The sequence below is a fragment of the Heptranchias perlo genome, chromosome 23, assembly GCF_035084215.1.
Source record: "Heptranchias perlo isolate sHepPer1 chromosome 23, sHepPer1.hap1, whole genome shotgun sequence".
Classification (NCBI taxonomy): Eukaryota; Metazoa; Chordata; class Chondrichthyes; order Hexanchiformes; family Hexanchidae; genus Heptranchias; species Heptranchias perlo.
In genome coordinates, this window is record NC_090347.1 from 44,589,756 (window position 1) to 44,609,071 (window position 19,316).

The 19,316-nt window shown below is 47.5% G+C and overlaps 1 protein-coding gene across 7 annotated transcripts in view; it reads left to right on the plus strand.

Moving 5' to 3' along the window:
• The window catches only part of LOC137341292 (protein HID1), a 186,191-nt gene that overhangs the window by 37,968 nt on the left and 128,907 nt on the right, over positions 1-19,316 (plus strand). For all 7 annotated transcript variants that reach the window (XM_068004403.1, XM_068004404.1, XM_068004407.1 and 4 more), the window contains exon 4: positions 11,432-11,548. In XM_068004403.1, coding sequence (XP_067860504.1) covers positions 11,432-11,548 — 117 coding nt within the window. The remainder of the gene's footprint in view (positions 1-11,431; positions 11,549-19,316) is intronic.

Genomic DNA, 19,316 nt, shown 5'->3' on the forward strand with positions numbered 1-19,316 from the left:
ACCAGGAGTCAGTGTAGGTCACTGAACACAGGGGTGAACGGGACTTGGTGCGAGTTAGGATACAGGCAGCAGAGATTTGGATGAGCTCAAGTTTATGGAGGATGGAAGATGGAGGGCGGCCAGGAGAGCATTGGGATAGTCGAGTCTGGAGGTAATAATAGCATGGATGACTATTTCAGCAGCAGATGCGATAAGGCGGGGCGGAGACGGGCAATGTTACAGAGGTGGAAGTTGCATGGATTTTGAAATGTATTCACATTAAACGGCCAGCTCTTTGGCTTTGAGTTTGAAAACCTCGGAGTCTGGAAAGTATTACTGCGCCATTAGCAGACAAAAGCTTAACACATTTGTAAGATGTTCTTTTGTTTTAGTGAAAGCACCTCTAAATTTATTTTAAACAGGTTAACACCTCCATTGAAATAGCAGAGATAGGAATGTTATCTGAGTGTTAGTTTAATAGTGGAAATAGTCGGTCTCTTTAATGGAGCTGATATGGGGTTGGAAGCTCAGCTTAGGGTTAAATAGGATGCCAAGGTTGTGAACAGCCTGAGTCAGTGGCCAGGGAGAGGGATGGAATCGATGGTGAGGAAAGAGAGTTTGTGGCGGGGTCTGAAGACAATGGTTTCAGTCTTCCCAATATTTAATTGAAGGAAATTTCTGCTCCCCCATCGAGAAGAGCAGCCAGGGATACAATGCTGAACTTTGGGGTCTTTGACTCCAGACTCTTGTGCATCCCCTCCCCTTCGGTCTGGCGGTTGAGTCGTCATCCGCCTAGGTCCCACTCATTGGGATTCCCTCCCTAACCCCTATTGCCTCTCCACCTCACTGTCCACTTTTAAGACCCTGCTTAAAACCAAGCTTTCGTCACCCCTCCTAACCTCTTCTTTGGCTCAGAATTTGTTTTTTTCCCCCTCATGCTTCTATGAAATGCCTCGGGACAGCAACAGAGCTCAAATGCCATCATTTTGATAGCAGCTGGCAGAACAAGTGCCTGAGGGAGTGCTGCGCTGCACTGTCGGAGGGGCAGTCTTTCTGGTGAGACGTTAAACCGAGGCCCCGTCTGCCCTCTCGGAGATGTAAAAGATCTCATGACACTATTTTAAAGAAGAGCAGGGAAGTTCTCCCGGGTGTCCTGATCCAGATTTATCCCTCAACCAACACCGCTAAAACAGATTATCTGATCATTATCTCATTGCAGTTTGTTATCTCATCTCATTTGCTGTGCGCAAATAGGCTCCCACATTTCCTACATTACAATAGTGACTACACTTCAAAAAGTACTTAATTGGCTGCAAAGCACGTTGGGACGTCCTGAGGTCATGAAAGGCGCTATATAAATGCAAGTTCGTTCTTCTTTCATCACTGGTGTAGTTTTAGCAAACTGCAGCAAGGCAGCCTCTGAAATTCCAGGGGCCTTTTTAGAAAGTTGCATGGATTTTGAAATGTATTCACATTAAACGGCCAGCTCTTTGGCTTTGATTTTGAAAACCTTGGAGTCTGGAAAGTATTACTGCGCCATTAGCAGACAAAAGCTTAACACATTTGTAAGATGTTGTTTTGTTTTAGTGAAAGCACCTCCCCATTTATTTTAAACAGGTTAACACCTCCATTGAAATAGCAGAGATAGGAATGTTATCTGAGTGTGTTAGTTTCGCTCACTTTCACCTTTGAGTCAGAGGGTCATGGGTTCAAACCCTACCACAGATTGGAGCGCATAATTTAGGCCGAGACTTTTACACAGTACTAATGGAGCGCTGCAGTCAGAGGTCTGCCTTTCCAATGAACGTAAAAGATCCCACTGAGCTATTCAAAGAAGTGATGTGGAGATGCCGGTGATGGACTGGGGTTGACAATTGTAAACAATTTTACAACACTAAGTTATAGTCCAGCAATTTTATTTTAAATTCACAAGCTTTCGGAGGCTTCCTCCTTCCTCATTGCTGTTTGTGGGATCTTGCTGCGCACAGATTGGCTGCCACACTTGCCTACATAATAACAGTCACCGAACTTCAATAAGTACTTCATCGGCTGTGAAGTGCTTTGCGATCTCCTGAGGACGTGAAAGGTGCTGTATAGTTAATACCGCGGAGGACTGCGACAAAATATAGGAAGACATTAATAAACTTGCAAAATGGGGGTGTAATTGGTAAATGAATTTTAATTATAGATAAGGATGAGGTGGTACATTTTGGTAGGAAGAATAAGGAGGCCACATACTCCTTGGAAAATAAGAGTTTAAATGGGGTAGAGGAGCAGAGGGATCTGGGGGTGCAGATACACAAATCACTAAAAATAGCAATGCAGATTAATAAGGCCATTTTAAAAATAGCAAACGAAGCATTGGGGCTCATTTCTGGAGGGATAGCATTGAAAAGCAGGGAAGTTATGTTATGATTAGACCACACTTGGAGTACTGTGAACAGTTCTGGTCTCCATATTTATAAAAGGATATAGAGGCATTGGAGAAGGTGCAAAAAAGATTCACAAGGATAATACCAGATCTTAACCTATCAGGATAGATTGAACAGGCTGGGGCTCTTTTCTTTAGAAAAGAGAAGTGGCGTGATAGAGGTCTTCAAGATTGTGAAAGGTTTGATAGGGTAGACGTAGAGAAGATGTTTCCAGAACAAGGGGCCATAAATATAAGATAGCCACTATTAGGTAATTCAGGAGAAACTTCTTTACCTAGAGAGTGGGTAGAATGTGGAACTCGCTGCCATAAGGAGTAGTTGAGGCAACTAGTATAGATGTATTTAAGCGGAAGCTAGATAAACACTGGGGGGAGAAAGGAATAGAAGGATATGTTGATGGAGTTCGATAAAGTAGGGAGGGAGGAGGCTCGTGTGGAGCATGAACACCAGCATAGACCTGTTGGGCCGAATGGCTTGTTTATGTGCTGTACATTCTATGTAATCTATGTAAAGGTGTTTCTTTGTCGACCGCTAATATCACAGCAGCAATTTCTAGCCTCGCGTCCACATCTGCATTTGCTGCATAGGTAGATCATGGGGGCCGCATGAGCTCGGATGGGCTCTTGTTTGTGGGACCTCTTGAGCCCAGAAAGAGACGGGGCATGATTGCCTTGGTTCCCCCAGGACTCCGTCACCCACAGAGCTTTTATTACACTGATTGCCACAACACTGACACAGGACGCTTCACCTCTTCCTTAGTGACAGGTCACCTGGGACTGTGGCTGGTTGTGTGTTGGGTATAATTAACTCACCAGTATCTAAGATAACAGAATGTAATCTCTCATAAACCGAATGAATTTAGAACATTGCTCTTCTCATGTGATCGTATACCGCACCAATGAAGCGGTGAGCATCATACACCGTTAGCTAAACGTTGTTTTCAGACAGGAACGTACAAACAGGAATGGGCCATTCAGCCCCTTGAGCCTGTTCTGCCATTCCAATTAGATCATGGCTGATCTGTACCTCGACTCCATTTCCCCACCTTTGCTCCATATCCCTTGCTACCCTTACCTAACAAAAATCTATCGATCTCAGCCATGAAAGCTCCAATTGACCCCCAGCACCCATAGCCTTTTGGAGGGAGATATCCACTACACTTTGTGAAAATATGCTTCCTGATTTCACTCCTGAATGGCCTAGTTCTAATTTTAAGATTGCACCCCCTTTGTTCTTGATTCCCCCACCAGACTTTCTCTGCGTTTATCATATCGAATGGTTTTAACATTTTAAACACCTCAATCAAATCACCCCATAACCGTCTAAACTCAAGAAGATATTTTTGTTTTCCATGGCTGTAATAACTTCTCCGAAAATATTGAGACACAGCCATGCAGAGAGAGGCATTTGGAAGTGGTAATGCAAATTGTATCAATCAATTTTAAAATAAATTTTAGCCTGCTTGCCACATCCCTGCAGCCAGGGCGCCGACCGCACCTAACCTGGAGGCACAGCTCACATTCGGGAAACAGAATGTGATCAGACAAGATTTATCAGGCTGACTGGAAAAAGTAGTGTTGCTTAAGACTTGTACTGTGGCTCCTCGTGGCCTCGTGGGTGAAGGCGTTGCCTGGTGCAGCACTGAGTCCCACAGACAAGGAAGGCCCCAGATTCCGTTCATTCAGGTTAACAAAGCCATAAAAAATGCAAACAAAGCACGGATTCATTTCTAGAGGAATAGAATTCAAAAGCAGAAAAGTTAAGTTAAACTTGTGTAGAACATTGGTTAGTCCACATTTGGAGTACCGAGCACAGTTCTGGTCTGCATATTACTAAAAGGATATAGAGGCACTGGAGAAGTTGTAAAAAAGATTTACAAGGATGATACCAGAACTGGGCTGGTATAACTATCAGGAAAGACTGAACAGGCTGGGGCTGTTTTCTCTAGAAGAGAGAAGACTGAGAGGTGACCTGATAGAGGTCATTAAAATTATGAAGGGGTTCGATAGGGTAGACTTGGAGTTTCTACTTGTGGGGGAGACCAAAACTAGTGGTCACAAATATAAGATAGTCACTAATAAATCATATAAGTAATTCAGGAGAAACTTCTTTACCCAGAGAGTGGTTAGAATGTGGAACTCGCTACCACGTGGAGTAGTTGAGGCGAAGAGTATAGATGCATTTAAGGGGAAGCTCGATAAACACACGCGGGAGAAAGGAACTGAAGGATTTGGTGATAAGCTGAGATGAAGTAGGGAGGGAGGAGGCTCGTGTGGAGCATAAACACCGGCATAGACCAGTTGGGCCAAATGGCCTGTTTCTGTGCTGTAAATTCTATGTACAGTGAAACCTGTAAAAACGGATACCCCCAAAAACGGACACCAAAAAAACCAGACAGTTAATTGACAGTCCGTAATAACTTACATTGTAACAGATCTAAGCTGCACCTTGAACTACGGACAGCTATCAATACAAGTCCATTTACAACTTAAAACACGGGACATGCAGGTCAGCGCGAGGCAGCAGTGGGTTTTGTGAAAGAAATGGTTTTTGTAGAATGGGGAGCTCTTTACCCAGCATCCTTAGTGACAGAGAAACTGCTCTGTCTCTGGGATTGAATGCTGGCACGGCTCTATCCCAGGGACAGGGCGGTCACTCTGGGATTAAATGCTGGCACGGCTCTATCCCAGGGACAGGGCGGTCACTCTGGGATTGAATGCTGGCATAGCTCGATCCCAGGGACAGAGCGGTCTCTCTGGGATTGAATGCTGGCACGGTTCTATCCCAGGGACAGAGCGGTCTCTCTGGGATTAAATGCTGGCACGGTTCTATCCCAGGGACAGAGCGGTCTCTCTGGGATTGAATGCTGGCACGGTTCTATCCCAGGGACAGGGCGGTCTCTCTGGGATTGAATGCTGGCACGGCTCTATCCCAGGGACAGAACGGTCTCTCTGGGATTGAATGCTGGCACGGCTCGATCCCAGGGATAGGGCGGTCTCTCTGGGATTGAATGCTGGCATAGCTCTTTCCCAGGGACAGGGCGGTCTCTCTGGGATTAAATGCTGGCATGGCTCGATCCCAGGGACAGGGCGGTCTCTCTGGGATTAAATGCTGGCACGGCTCGATCCCAGGGACAGGGCGGTCTCTCTGGGATTAAATGCTGGCACGGTTCTATCCCAGGGACAGGGCGGTCTCTCTGGGATTAAATGCTGGCACGGCTCTTTCCCAGGGACAGGGCGGTCTCTCTGGGATTAAATGCTGGCATGGCTCTATCCCAGGGACAGGGCGGTCTCTCTGGGATTGAATGCTGGCACGGTTCTATCCCAGGGACAGGGCGGTCTCTCTGGGATTAAATGCTGGCACGGCTCTTTCCCAGGGACAGGGCGGTCTCTCTGGGATTAAATGCTGGCATGGCTCGATCCCAGGGACAGGGCGGTCTCTCTGGGATTAAATGTTGGCACGGCTCGATCCCAGGGACAGGGCGGTTTCTCTGGGATTAAATGTTGGCACGGCTCGATCCCAGGGACAGGGCGGTTTCTCTGGGATTAAATGCTGGCATGGCTCGATCCCAGGGACAGGGCGGTCTCTCTGGGATTAAATGCTGGCATGGCTCGATCCCAGGGACAGGGCGGTCTCTCTGGGATTAAATGTTGGCACGGCTCGATCCCAGGGACAGGGCGGTCTCTCTGGGATTAAATGTTGGCACGGCTCGATCCCAGGGTCAGGGCGGTCTCTCTGGGATTAAATGCTGGCATGGCTCGATCCCAGGGACAGGGCGGTTTCTCTGCCACTATGGATGCTGGGTAAAGAACTTCCCATTCAACAAAAGCACCGGGCAACATCATCTCTCACTCCATCAGAAGGTCAGGTACTGATGAGCTGCTAACCGCTCCCTACCTGCCCCACAGTGCAACAAACGTTAGCAGTGCAGCAGAAGGAGGGAGGGGGTTCCCCCAATTTGGCTGGGATCTCCGCGGGACAGCCAACATAGCAGATCCCAGGATCAGGACATCCCTCCCTGAATAGAAAAGGACCCCGGGATGCCAATGAACAGAAAATGAACTAACATCACATTCTGCTGGCAGGGCTCCAGAATTAGGCACGATCCCAGGTGAGGTTGAAAAAAAGAAGGAACTCTGCAGGAGATACAGCCAATCCCGGGATATTTGGCTCATCCGGTTTACTAAACATTCAATGACAATTTTGAAAATAAGGACGCCTGCAAATAAAGGACACCTGATGCAAGCCGCTTAGGTGTCCTGAATTTATAGGTTTCACAATAATACTATTCTCTGCTGAGTTAGTTGAGTCTATTTGTAGTGTCTGACTGAGCCATTGTTCTTGCTTCTGATTACTGTCCAGTGATCCCAGTTGAAAGTGTCAGTTGAGGAAAAGATTGGGCTGTGCTGTGAATCCCCTAGTGGTCAAATAGCCCACTGGCATTCTTTGTCGAGGCTCCCACAATGGCCACTTAAGGCACATCCAGCCCATGAAGCCCCAGCAGCTCATTGATATTAGTGCTTATATTTCTTATTCACTGGTAGCTGCTCATCAGATTAAAAGTCACACAAACTGTCTTTGAAGAATTGAAAGAAGCCAGATTTGTCCCGTCAAAAATGCAACGAGAATGATAACGGGGTTCGGTTTCCGACTTGGCCCCTCTGCTAGAGAGCTTCACTAGTCGAGTGCAAATCAGAAATTCGGGTGGGTGTGCCCAATGTTTGTGGCTCATTTAAAGAAAGAAAGACTTGTATTTATTTAGCGCCTCTCATGACCTCAGGACATCTCAAAGATCTTTACAGCCAATGAAGTACTTTTGAAGTGTAGTCACTGTAGCAATGTAGGAAACGAGGAAGCCAAATTGCGCACAGCAAGCTCCCACAAACAGCAATGAGATAAATGACTAGATAATCTCTTTTATTAGGTGTTGGTTGAGGGGTAAACTTTGACCAGGACACTGGGGTCTCTCTGGTTTGTTTCCAGGCTTCCTTTGCCAGTTGAGCCATGTGGAGACATTCCCCTTGTTCTTTGCATGGAGTTCAGCCTCCATATGCAAACTCACTCCTTATTTGCCTATTGATTCTCTTAACCTTAACTCAGCCACAGTGTAGGAATGCCCCTCCTTGTGTGTGTGTGCGTTAATCCCTGCTGCATTTAAACAAAGAGGGCTTGACTGAATGTTTTAAGAATGTTATAAAAGTTAATTTGCAGCGTAGCGGTGCCTGATCTGAGCACCGGACTGACACTCTGGGCATGTTACTGAGAACATACCTTCAGCTCCACTGAAGATACTCTCGAAGGTGTGGGACTCACCGCCAAAATGTGTGAAGCTGAAAAATCTGGTGTAAGAAAGGACTCAAAAATGGAAGTTTTCGTCTTAAACCTCTGCAGCCAGGGATTTTAGAGGCCTGCATCCTGTGTGTGCCTGACTGTCCCAAGATGAGGCCTACTTCCCACAGTGGGTGTCTCATTGACTCTAAGCCAATTCAGGAGCAGAATTAGTTAGACTTAAAGTATTTCAGAAGCTATGAGTGAAATTCAGTAAATAAGGCACAAATACAATTAACCTGAAATTGAGCTCCAGAATTCGTTCCCTAAATCTTTCCGCCTCTCCTCCTTTTAGATACTCCTTAAAACCTACCTCTTTGACCAAGCTTTTGGTCGCCTGTCCTAATATCTCCTTACGTGGCTCGGCATCAAATTTTGTCTGATTAGCACTGCTGTGAAGCGCCTTGGGGCGTTTTACTACGTTAAAGACACTATATAAATAAAAGTTATTGTTGTTGAAACGCAAGCAATGCACCCTTACCGCAGGGAAAGTTTCAGTGCCCCTCTCGCACTTTTATACCCTGAGAATAACTTGCTCCCAGTGCCATTGGAGGCACCAAAACCCCCCTGTAGTGCCTGGCAGGTGTTTAACCTTTGCACTTTTATTTGCACTTAACATCTGTGTGATGGCCGAGGTTGTACCCTCCACAACACTGGGCTGTCGAATGTAGTCAAGACTGCCAGACTCTCAGAAGTAACTTTGCACTGACACTATGCACGAGATCCACGTGTGCATAGTGGCGTGAAACTCACTAGCGACCAGAGCATTTGCACCCGTGCAGTTTACCTGTTGTCGAATCTGCCTCGAATGAGAACTGACTCGGTTACTGAATTGCATCATATGAAAGGGGTATTAGAGAACAGTACACAACACACGCACACGCACACGCACACACACGCACAAACTCTACTCCTGACACAGTCTCGCTACCTGTTACGCAGAGCTTCTGGCAGTTAACACCGCAGATAATAAGACTTATCAGTTATAACGAAATAATGTTTTCCCAGCAGATAGCATGTTTTATAGCTCACAATTGTATGTGGGCACAAAGCCATTTGGAGTTGTTCATTAACCAGAAAAAACCCAACCTACAAGAACCACACATCCTGCATGGTTTGAGGACGCAGCTGGAGTGCGCCTAACCTCTTACATTGTTGTGTCGCTGGCCTACGATTCATACCGAGATTAAAAAGGAGGATTTTTTCCAGATGTTTTCAAGAAAGATACTTCTCAAAAGAATCAATAAACCCCATTGGATCAGTTTCTGCAGTTTGGGTAGTCTGAGGGTTTGATTGCAAATCTATTTATAGTTATGTCGGTCGGAAGTTAAGACCAGCTCGCCGGAATGATTGCAGCGTCTTCCTCTGTTTGAAGATGGTGGAGACTGAGGGCTCTGAACCTGAGCTGCAGGACGGGGAGACCGGTGCGTGTCTCAGATGAGTGCTCTGACGGTGATTGCACAGTCACTGCTTCACTTCCTGTGGCAAACGGCGAGAGAATCGTGGAATCGTGTGATCCCCCACTAATTAAACAGGATTGCAATAAAAGGGCAGGGGGCAGCTTCTCTGCTACACAGTTAATTCAGGCAAAGGAAAAATTCAGAAATGCCTGAATAAAAGGATGAAGCCTTTCACCTTTGCCCTTACAGGCTGCCAACCTAGCACAATTTTTTAATTCAATCTCAGAATATGGGCGTTGGTGGCAAGGCCAACATTTATTGCCCATTGCCAGTTGTCCGATGTTCTTCCACCGCCCCCCTCCCCCCCCACGCCCCCAGTACACAGCGAGATTCAGACCGAGGGCCTCCCCCAAAACGCAGCGAGACTCAGACCGAGGATCACCCCCAAAACACAGCGAGACTCAGACCGAGGGTCTCCCCCAAAACACAGCGAGACTCAGACCGAGGGTCTCCCCCAAAACGCAGTGAGACTCAGACCGAGGATCACCCCCAAAACACAGCGAGACTCTGACTGGGGGTCTCCCCCAAAACACAGCGAGACTCAGACCGAGGGTCTTCCCCAAAACACAGCGAGACTCAGACCGAGGATCACCCCCAAAACACAGCGAGACTCAGACCGGGGGCCTCCCCCAAAACACAGCGAGACTCAGACCGAGGGTCTCCCCCAAAACACAGCGAGACTCAGACCGAGGGTCTTCCCCAAAACACAGCGAGACTCAGACCGAGGGCCTCCCCCAAAACTCAGCGAGACTCTGACCGGGGGTCTCCCCCAAAACACAGCGAGACTCAGACCGAGGGTCTCCCCCAAAACACAGCGAGACTCAGACCGAGGGTCTCCCCCAAAACTCAGCGAGACTCAGACCGAGGGTCTCCCCCAAAACTCAGCGAGACTCAGACCGAGGGTCTCCCCCAAAACGCAGCGAGACTCAGACCGGGGGTCTCCCCCAAAACTCAGCGAGACTCAGACCGAGGGTCTCCCCCAAAACTCAGCGAGACTCAGACCGAGGGTCTCCCCCAAAACGCAGCGAGACTCAGACCGAGGGCCTCCCCCAAAACGCAGCGAGACTCAGACCGAGGGCCTCCCCCAAAACGCAGCGAGACTCTGACCGGGGGTCTCCCCCAAAACACGGACCGATGTTTTCAATTTCAGATGCAAGTTGACCATTTCTGCTTCCACAAAATAGCTCCAAGTTGGTCATTTGCCCCCCGGCTCCTTGTAGATTACAGCCCAGATCTTGGGAGGAACAACCCAAGGGCACTGATCTTCCACCTTTAATCGCTGCTTTGCGCAGCTGGTCTCCGTGTGAACTGGCTGCTGAGTAGCTCCTGATAGGCAAGGTGTGCAAGTTTGACTGTGCCCCTTCGATCCGTGCCGTGAGTGCCAAGTGAGCATCCTGGCTCCAGCAGTGTGCATCATCATGGCATCCAAACCGTCTCGAGGCATACTGTGGGGATGTGAGCATCATGGCATCACCGAGGGAACAGGCTGCTGCTGGAGCAGAGCATTTACTGGAGCCAGTTGGGCCACAGTTGGTGCCTCCTGATGATATGCTTGATCCACCTGTGGGGAGTTAGTTGCTTTCTGCATTTGTACAGCTGCTTTCATGTCCTCATCTCGTCCCTTAGCGCTTTACATCCAATAAAGTACTTTTGAGCTGCAGTGAAACATTGCCCATTATAAGAGACCAATATATGAAGGGCAGGAACCCAGATAGAGAGTTTTGGCAGGTTTACAACAGTGGGGATCTCACAGCCATACATGGCCCCTGGAGCAGGAATCGCTGGACAGTGATCAGAAGTTCAACCCCTGCACAGCCCAGCGGCACTGAGGCCATTTGTACCATCGCAACTTGTGCCTCGGTTGAGATGAGCTAACTCGGCACCAACATTTAGTCGGACCAGAGAACTTCTGGCCTGTATTGTCAGGAAGAAGAAAAAGTGAGAACCTGCATTTAAATAGCGCCTTTCACGACCTCAGGAAGTCCCGAAGCGCTTTACAGCCAATGAAGTGCTTTTTGAAGTGCAGTCACTGTTAAACGTGGCAGCCAATCAGGCCCAGTTGTCATCGACCAGGCTGACAGTTTTTCCCGGTTACTTTTCATTTGTCAGTGTATTTTTTGGGAATTTCTGGGGCTGTTTACCTCACTCAGCCCCCCCACCCCCTGATCTGAATGTCGAAGGGTTTGTGTGCAGTCTGTAATGGATGTTTCTCTCCTCTCTTTGTGTGTTCAGGCTGATGAAGCAGATGATGAGAATGCCCGGCCTCTCGCGGAGTCCCTGTTACTGGCCATCGCAGACCTGCTCTTCTGTCCTGAGTTCACCGTCCAGAGTCACAGGAAGACTGGACCGGTATGTCTGTCCCAGCAGCTTCCTGCTGCTTTATGCTTGGGGTCATTTTGTGCTCATCAACGTGGGATGTTAGTACTGGGGGATGGAAAACCTCCAGTATCAAACTCCCAGGGCAGATACAGCACGGGTTAGATACAGAGTAAAGCTCCCTCTACAATGTCCCATCAAACACTCCCAGGGCAGGAACAGCACAGGTTAGATACAGAGTAAAGCTCCCTCTAGACTGTCCCATCAAACACTCCCAGGGCAGGAACAGCACGGGTTAGATACAGAGTAAAGCTCCCTCTAGACTGTCCCATCAAACACTCCCGGGGCAGGTACAGCACGGGTTAGATACAGAGTAAAGCTCCCTCTACACTGTCCCATCAAACACTCCCAGGGCAGGAACAGCACGGGTTAGATACAGAGTAAAGCTCCCTCTACACTGTCCCATCAAACACTCCCAGGGCAGGTACAGCATGGGTTAGATACAGAGTAAAGCTCCCTCTACACTGTCCCATCAAACAGTCCCAGGGCAGGAACAGCACGGGTTAGATACAGAGTAAAGCTCCTTCTACAATGTCCCATCAAACACTCCCAGGGCAGGTACAGCACGGGTTAGATACAGAGTAAAGCTCCCTCTACATTGTCCCATCAAACACTTTCAGGGCAGGGAGACCAGTGACAGACCTGCACCCATCAGTACTGCACGCCAGTGTTACACAGTAACAGACCTGTACCCACCAGTATCGTACACCTGTACTGTACTCCAATGTTATACAGTGACACATCTGTACCCACCAATTCGGTACCCCAGTGGTAAGGAGTGTAGACATGTACCCAGCAGTACGGGACACTAGTGGTTACAGCTCAAATTGCTCTCCACAGATACAACCCATGTTTGGGAGGTTAGGGCCTATAACTGTACTGCTGGATCCTCCAGAGCGGACACAGTGCCCAGATTTCACACACGCACCATTTTGCTGAAATGCTGCTGACAACACTGCCAAATGGGACACTTGCTGAACAAAAAATTTGCACAGTAGCTCAATTATTTGAACACAGCAGAGGATCTCCTGAATCTGAGAGTTAACCCGCACATTTCGTCTCAGAAAGCAACCTAGATTAGAAATCAGAGGACATAATTGTGGCAGTGTCTTAACGTACACCCACTCCCCAGCTTTGAGTGTAACATGTTCATGCTCCCCAATGTTGGGGAGGGGATTCAGTCAATTGGAGGAGCAGAGAAGTGGGTTGTGTGTGAGAGACTGAGTCACCTCATCACCAGCCAAGCCATCCACACAAACTTCCTTCAGGGACTCGTCAGTGATACTGAGAAGACAGGCAGCTTTTGGCATCCAGTTCCACCACAAACACTGGGGTGTGTTGCCTGACGGGGAAGAGAACAACAACAACTTGTATTTATAGAGCACCTTTAACGTAGTAAGATGTCCCAAGGCGCTTCACAGGAGCGTAATCAAACAAAACTTGACACTGGAGATATTAGGACAGATCCCTATCCAGTGACCCGTGGGTTAGGGAGGGTTCCTGCTCCAGATCCCTATCCACTGGCCCCAGGGTTAGGGAGGGTTCCCTGATTCTGAACACTGTCCAGTGACCCCAGGGTTAGGGATTTATTGAACGCTACTGTTTCTACAGCCAGCCCTGCAACATAAGGGTGGCAGAAGGCACAGAAGTGTGAAGTGATGCATTTTGGTAGAAAGAATGAGGAGAGGCAATATAAACTAAATGGTACAATTTTAACGGGGGAACAGAGAGACCTGGGGGTGTACGTACACAAATCTCTGAAGGTGGCAGGACAAGTTGAGAAGGCTGTTAAAAAAGCATCTGGGATCCTGGGCTTTATTAATAGAGGCATGGAGGACAAAAGCAAGGAAGTTATGCTAAACCTTTATAAAACACTGGTTAGGCCTCAGCTGGAGTATTGTGTCCAATTCTGGGCACCACACTTTAGGAAAGATGTGAAGGCCTTAGAGAGGGTGCAGAAGAGATTTACTAGAATGGTACTAGGGATGTGGAGAGACTGAAGAAGCTGAGATTGTTCTCCTTAGAGCAGAGAAGGTTATGGGGAGATTCAATAGAGGTGTTCAAAATCATGAAGGGTTTTGATAGAGTAAATAAGGAGTTTCCAGTGGCAGGAGGGTCGGTAACCAGAGGACACAGATTTAAGGTAATTGGCAAAAGAACCAGATGCGAGATGAGGAGAAATTTTTTTATGCAGCGAGTGGTTATGATCTGGAATGCGCTGCCTGAAAAGGTGGTGAAAGCAGATTCAATGATAACTTTCAAAAGAGAATTGGATAAATGCAGGGCTATGGGGAAAGAGCAGAGGAATGGGACAAATTGGATAGCTCTTTGAAGGAGCTGGCACAGGGACGATGGGCCAAATGGCCTCCTCCTGTGCTGTATGATTGTATGATTCTACGAACACCACAGAAATGCCAGTTGCTGCAAATGGAAATGTCGCTGACACTGGAAGCCATTTTATTTTGGGTTAGGTTAGCTCTCAGGATTGTCCTGGAGTCTTGAGGAATTAAAAATTAATCTCCAGGAAACTGCTGCGGGAACAAACCCAGGAGAAAAATCATAGGGGCACTAATTCATTTCCTTTGAACACTTTTATTTATTAGTTATAAAAATATTAAAGATGAGAAAAAAAGGCTGTTTGACTGACAGTCAAGAATCATCCAATCGGTTAACGAAGAGGACATTGTGAGGATGGATATGTCAGGCGACCAATGCGAGGGGGGGGGAGGGAAGCAGGGGGCGGAGTGGTTGGAGGTGGGAGATCGTGTGACGAAGCCCCCGGAAGACGTCCAACCAGAGTTGGTGACGCTACCTTCAGTCCAAAATCAAGTGAAGTCTGCACCCCAACTGTATAGGCCTGAACATGAGCTTTGAGCAGATGCAGGTGTGCTGGCTTTGAAAAACGTGCAGGTTTTAGAGACCCACACACGCTGCAATGAACAGGATATTCAGTCGTAGTTTAGAGATATCCAGGGCTGCACTCGAAAGACACTGAGGATGGAGCAGCAGGAAATGCTTTGCATATCTGTCAGGCACTGTTTCTTTACATTAAACGATACTTTGCATCTCAATTGCCTGCACTTCATGCTCATTTGCATGTTACCCAAAACATCTCTCTGCGTTTTCTGCTCCACTTACTGTGGTAGAGAAGTTCACACGGCACATGAACAGCATCGCTAACGTAACTTGTGCCGTGTGAACTTTTCGACCACGATCTCCCCAGTCGCCCAGCTGGTCAGTGTACCGTCCGGTGGAACAGTAAAGCGACGAGGACCACAATGATCCAGGTTTGATCCCTGGTCCGTGCTGAGTTAACGGATCTTGACAACAATAAGAGGGTCATAATTGGCCTCAGCCAATAGGGAGGGAAATAGGGAGGTCTGTCACTATATAAACACTGGGGTACAGTACTGGTGGGTACAGGTCTGTCACTATAATACTGGGGTACAGTACTGGTGGGTACAGGTCTGTCACTATAACACTGGGGTACAGTACTGGTGGGTACAGGTCTGTCACTGTATAATACTGGGGTACAGTACTGGTGGGTACAGGTCTGTCACTGTATAACACTGGGGTACAGTACTGGTGGGTACAGGTCTGTCACTGTATAACACTGGGGTACAGTACTGGTGGGTACAGGTCTGTCACTGTATAACACTGGGGTACAGTACTGGTGGGTACAGGTCTGTCACTGTATAACACTGGGGTACAGTACTGGTGGGTACAGGTCTGTCACTGTATAACACTGGGGTACAGTACTGGTGGGCACAGGTCATTCGGCCCATCGAGTCCATGCCGGCTCTATGCAAGAGCAATCCAGCTAGTCCTACTCCCCTGCCCTATCCCCGGAGCCCTGGAATTTTTTTCCTCTCAAGTACTTACCCAGTTCCCTTTTGAAGGCCATGATCGAATCTGCCTCCACCACCCCCTCGGGCAGTGCATTCCAGACACTAACCACTCATTGTGTAAAAAAGTTTTTCCTCATCTCACCTTTGGTTCTTTTGCCAATCACCTTAAATCTACGTCCTCTGGTTCTTGACACTTCCACCAATGGGAACAGTTTCTCTCTATCTACTCTGTCTAGACCCTTCGTGATTTCGAATACCTCTCTCAAATCTCCTCGCAACCTGTTCCAGGAGAACAATTTCAGCTTCTCCAGTCAATCCACGTAACTAAAGTCCCTCATCCCTGAAATCATTCTAATAAATCTCTTCTGCACCCTCTCTAAGGCCTTCACATCTTTCCTAAAGTGCGGTGCCCAGAACGGGACACAATACTCCAGTTGTGGCCGAACCAGTGTTTTATAAAGGTTCATCATGACTTCCTTGCTTTTGTACTCTATGCCTCTATTTATAAAGCCCAGGATCCTGGATGCTTTTTTAACCACTTTCTCAACCTGCCCTGCCACCTTCAACAAATATACCCCCAGATCTCTCTGTTCCTGTACCCCTTTTAGAATTGTGCCCTCTAGTTTATATTGCCTCTCCTCATTCTTCCTACCAAATATATCACCTCGCGTTTTTCTGCGTTAAATTTCACCTGCCACGTGTCCGCCCATTCCACCAGCCTGCCTTGAAGTCTATCACTATCCTCCTCACTGTTCACCACATTTCCACATTTTGTGTCATCTGCAAACTTTTAAATTGTGTCCTGTACACCTAAGTCCAAGTCATTAATATATATCAAGAAAAGCAGTAGTCCTAGTACCGACCCCTGGGGAACACCACTGTACACCTCCAAAAAACAACTGTTCATCACCAGTCTCTGTTTCCTGATACTTAGCCAATTCTGTATCCATGTTGCTACTGCCCCTTTTATTCCATGGGCTTCAATCTTAATAGCAAGCTTAATATGCGGCACTTTATCAAACTCCTTTTGAAAGTCCATATACACCACATCAACCGCATTGCCCTCATCGACCCTCTCTGTTACCTCATCAAAAAACTCTCTCAAGTTAGTTAAACACGACTTGCCTTTAAGAAATCCGTGCTGGCTTTCCCTAATCAATTCACACTCACCCAAGTGACTGCTAATTCTGTCCCGGATTATCGTTTTAAAAGTTTCCCCACCACCGAGGTTAAACTGACTGGCCTGTAGTTGCTGGGTTTATCCTTGCATCCTTTTTTGAACAAGGGTGTAACATTTGCAGTTCTCCAGTCCTCTGGCACCACCCCCGTATCTAAGGATGTTTGGAAGATTATGGCCAGTACCTCCGCAATTTCCACCCTTACTTCCCTCAGCAAGCATCCCATCCGGACCAGGTGACTTATCTACTTTAAGTAAAGCACGGACTTAACTTGGGACCTACTGGTCTGGGTGGCTCTGATTAATTACTGACTTTACCAACTGATCCATCGGGCAGCTGGTTTGCTTCTTGAGTGACGATATTTCCAAAAGGCGCTTAATAAAGCGCTGCATAGGAGGCTTGTTAATAAAACCAATGTTCATGGTGTTAAAGGGTGTGTGGCAGCATGGAGAGGAAGCTGGTTAAAGGGCAGGAAATGGAGAGTAGTAGTTAGTGGATGTGTTCACCCTGAAGGGATGTAAACAGTGGTGTCCCCCAGGGATCAGTGTTGGGACCATTGCTCTTCTCAGTGTTCATCAATGGGTATTGGAGGTACAATATCAAAATTTGCAGATCACAGAAAAACAGGGCGCATAGTTAACTGTGTAAAGGACTTTGTGCAATCGGTAGGTTAATATACAGGTTAGCCGATTGGGCAGATAGATGTCAGGTGAAATTTTATGCAGAGAAACATATACTGATAAATTTCGGAGCTGAGGAATGAGAGGAAATGTGCAGTAAATGGGAAAGGAGTAGAGGAGCAGAGAGACTGAGGGGTTTAAGTTTTACAAATCTTTAAAAGTGGGTTGATAAAGCAAGGTGATAAAGCTGTAAAAAAAAAGCATATGGGAACCTAGCTTTTATAAATAGGGCCATGAGTACAAAAGCAAAGAGGTGGTGTTAAACCTGTACAAACCATTGGTTAGGCCCCAGTTAGAATATTAGGCCCAGTTTTAGATGCCTCACTTTAGGAAGGATGTCAAGGCCATGGAGAGGGTGCAGGAGAGATTCACTAAGATGTTCCTAAGGATGAGAGGCTTTAGTTGTAAGGGGAGACGAGAGAAACTCTCATCATTAGAAGAAAATGTTTAAGAGGAGATCTGATTGAGATGTTGAAGATTACGAGGGGTTTTGATAAGATGAATCGGGAAACACTATTTCCACTGGTTAGTGAGTTGGTAATTGGAGGGCATCAATTAAGATCATCACCAAAAGAATGAAGAGGAAGATTGGAGAATTTTTTTAAACACTGAAGGTAAGGACATGGAATACCCAGCCGGAAACAGCGGGGAACGCAGAATCCATAATAGCTTTTAAAGGGAATTCGATTTAAAGAAGAAAGATTTAAAAGGGTCTGGGGATAGGGAAGGCATTGGGACTAAGGGGAGAGCTCTTTCAGCGAGGGGGCACAGGAGTGATGGGCCGAATGGGGAAAGGACAAGGGATTGGGACTAAGGGGAGAGCTCTTTCAGAGAGCGGGCAGAGGACCGATGGGCTGAATGGGGAAAGGGCAAGGGATTGGGACTAAGGGGAGAGCTCTTTCAGAGAGAGGGGGCACGGGAGTGATGGGCTGAATGGGGAAAGGACAAGGGATTGGGACTAAGGGGAGAGCTCTTTCAGAGAGGGGGACACAGGAGCGATGGCCGAATGGGGAAAGGGCAGGGGATTAGGACTTAGGCATAGCTCTTTCAGAGAGAGGGTACAGGGGCGATGGGCCGAATGGCCTCCTTCTGTGCAGTAAAATTGCAGGATTCTGTGTCGCCTTATAATTTTCCCTCAGAGTTCTCCTATCACTGAGCCATGCACTGTCTGTGGCCGAGATGGCAGGCAGGTATCTTTCTAGAACCATCCATGACCGCAATCTCCATGTCCCCCATCAATGACCCAGCACCTCCTCATACTGGTTGGGCTGAGATTGAGAGTGGTGGTAATCCCGTGCCCTGCCACATTGTGGCACGATCTGTTGGTGCTCTGTTGCGAGCCAACTCACTGCAGCACTGTGACACAATGCTCTCTCCTCCTCGCCTGAAAGTAATGACTCTTGGTGAATGGATCTATTTAAGAACATAAGAAATAGGAGCAGGAGTAGGCCAATCGGCCCCTCGAGCCTGCTCCGCCATTCAATAAGATCATGGCTGACCTGATCCTAACCTCAAATCTAAATTCATGTCCAATTTCCTGCCCGCTCCCCGTAACCCCTAATTCCCTTTACTTCTAGGAAACTGTCTATTTCCGTTTTAAATTTATTTAATGATGTAGCTTCCGCAGCTTCCTGGGGCAGCAAATTCCACAGACCTACCACCCTCTGAGTGAAGAAGTTTTTCCTCATCTCAGTTTTGAAAGAGCAGCCCCTTATTCTAAGATTATGCCCCCTAGTTCTAGTTTCACCCATCCTTGGGAACATCCTCACCGCATCCACCATTTGTGCCAGCTCCCCTCCCATCACATCACCCAACTGGCTATTCTTCATATGTGAACCCAGCCAATGGCAGCAGGCCACATGCCCACTGAGGGCATCACAGCTGAGCCTGACCCTCTGAACACCAACATTTCTTAGAATCTCACCCTATAAAAAAAAAACTCTACTTTTCTATTCTTCTTACCAAAGTGGATAATTTCACATTTCCCCACATTATACTCCATCTGCCACCTTCTTGCCCACTCACTTAACCTGTT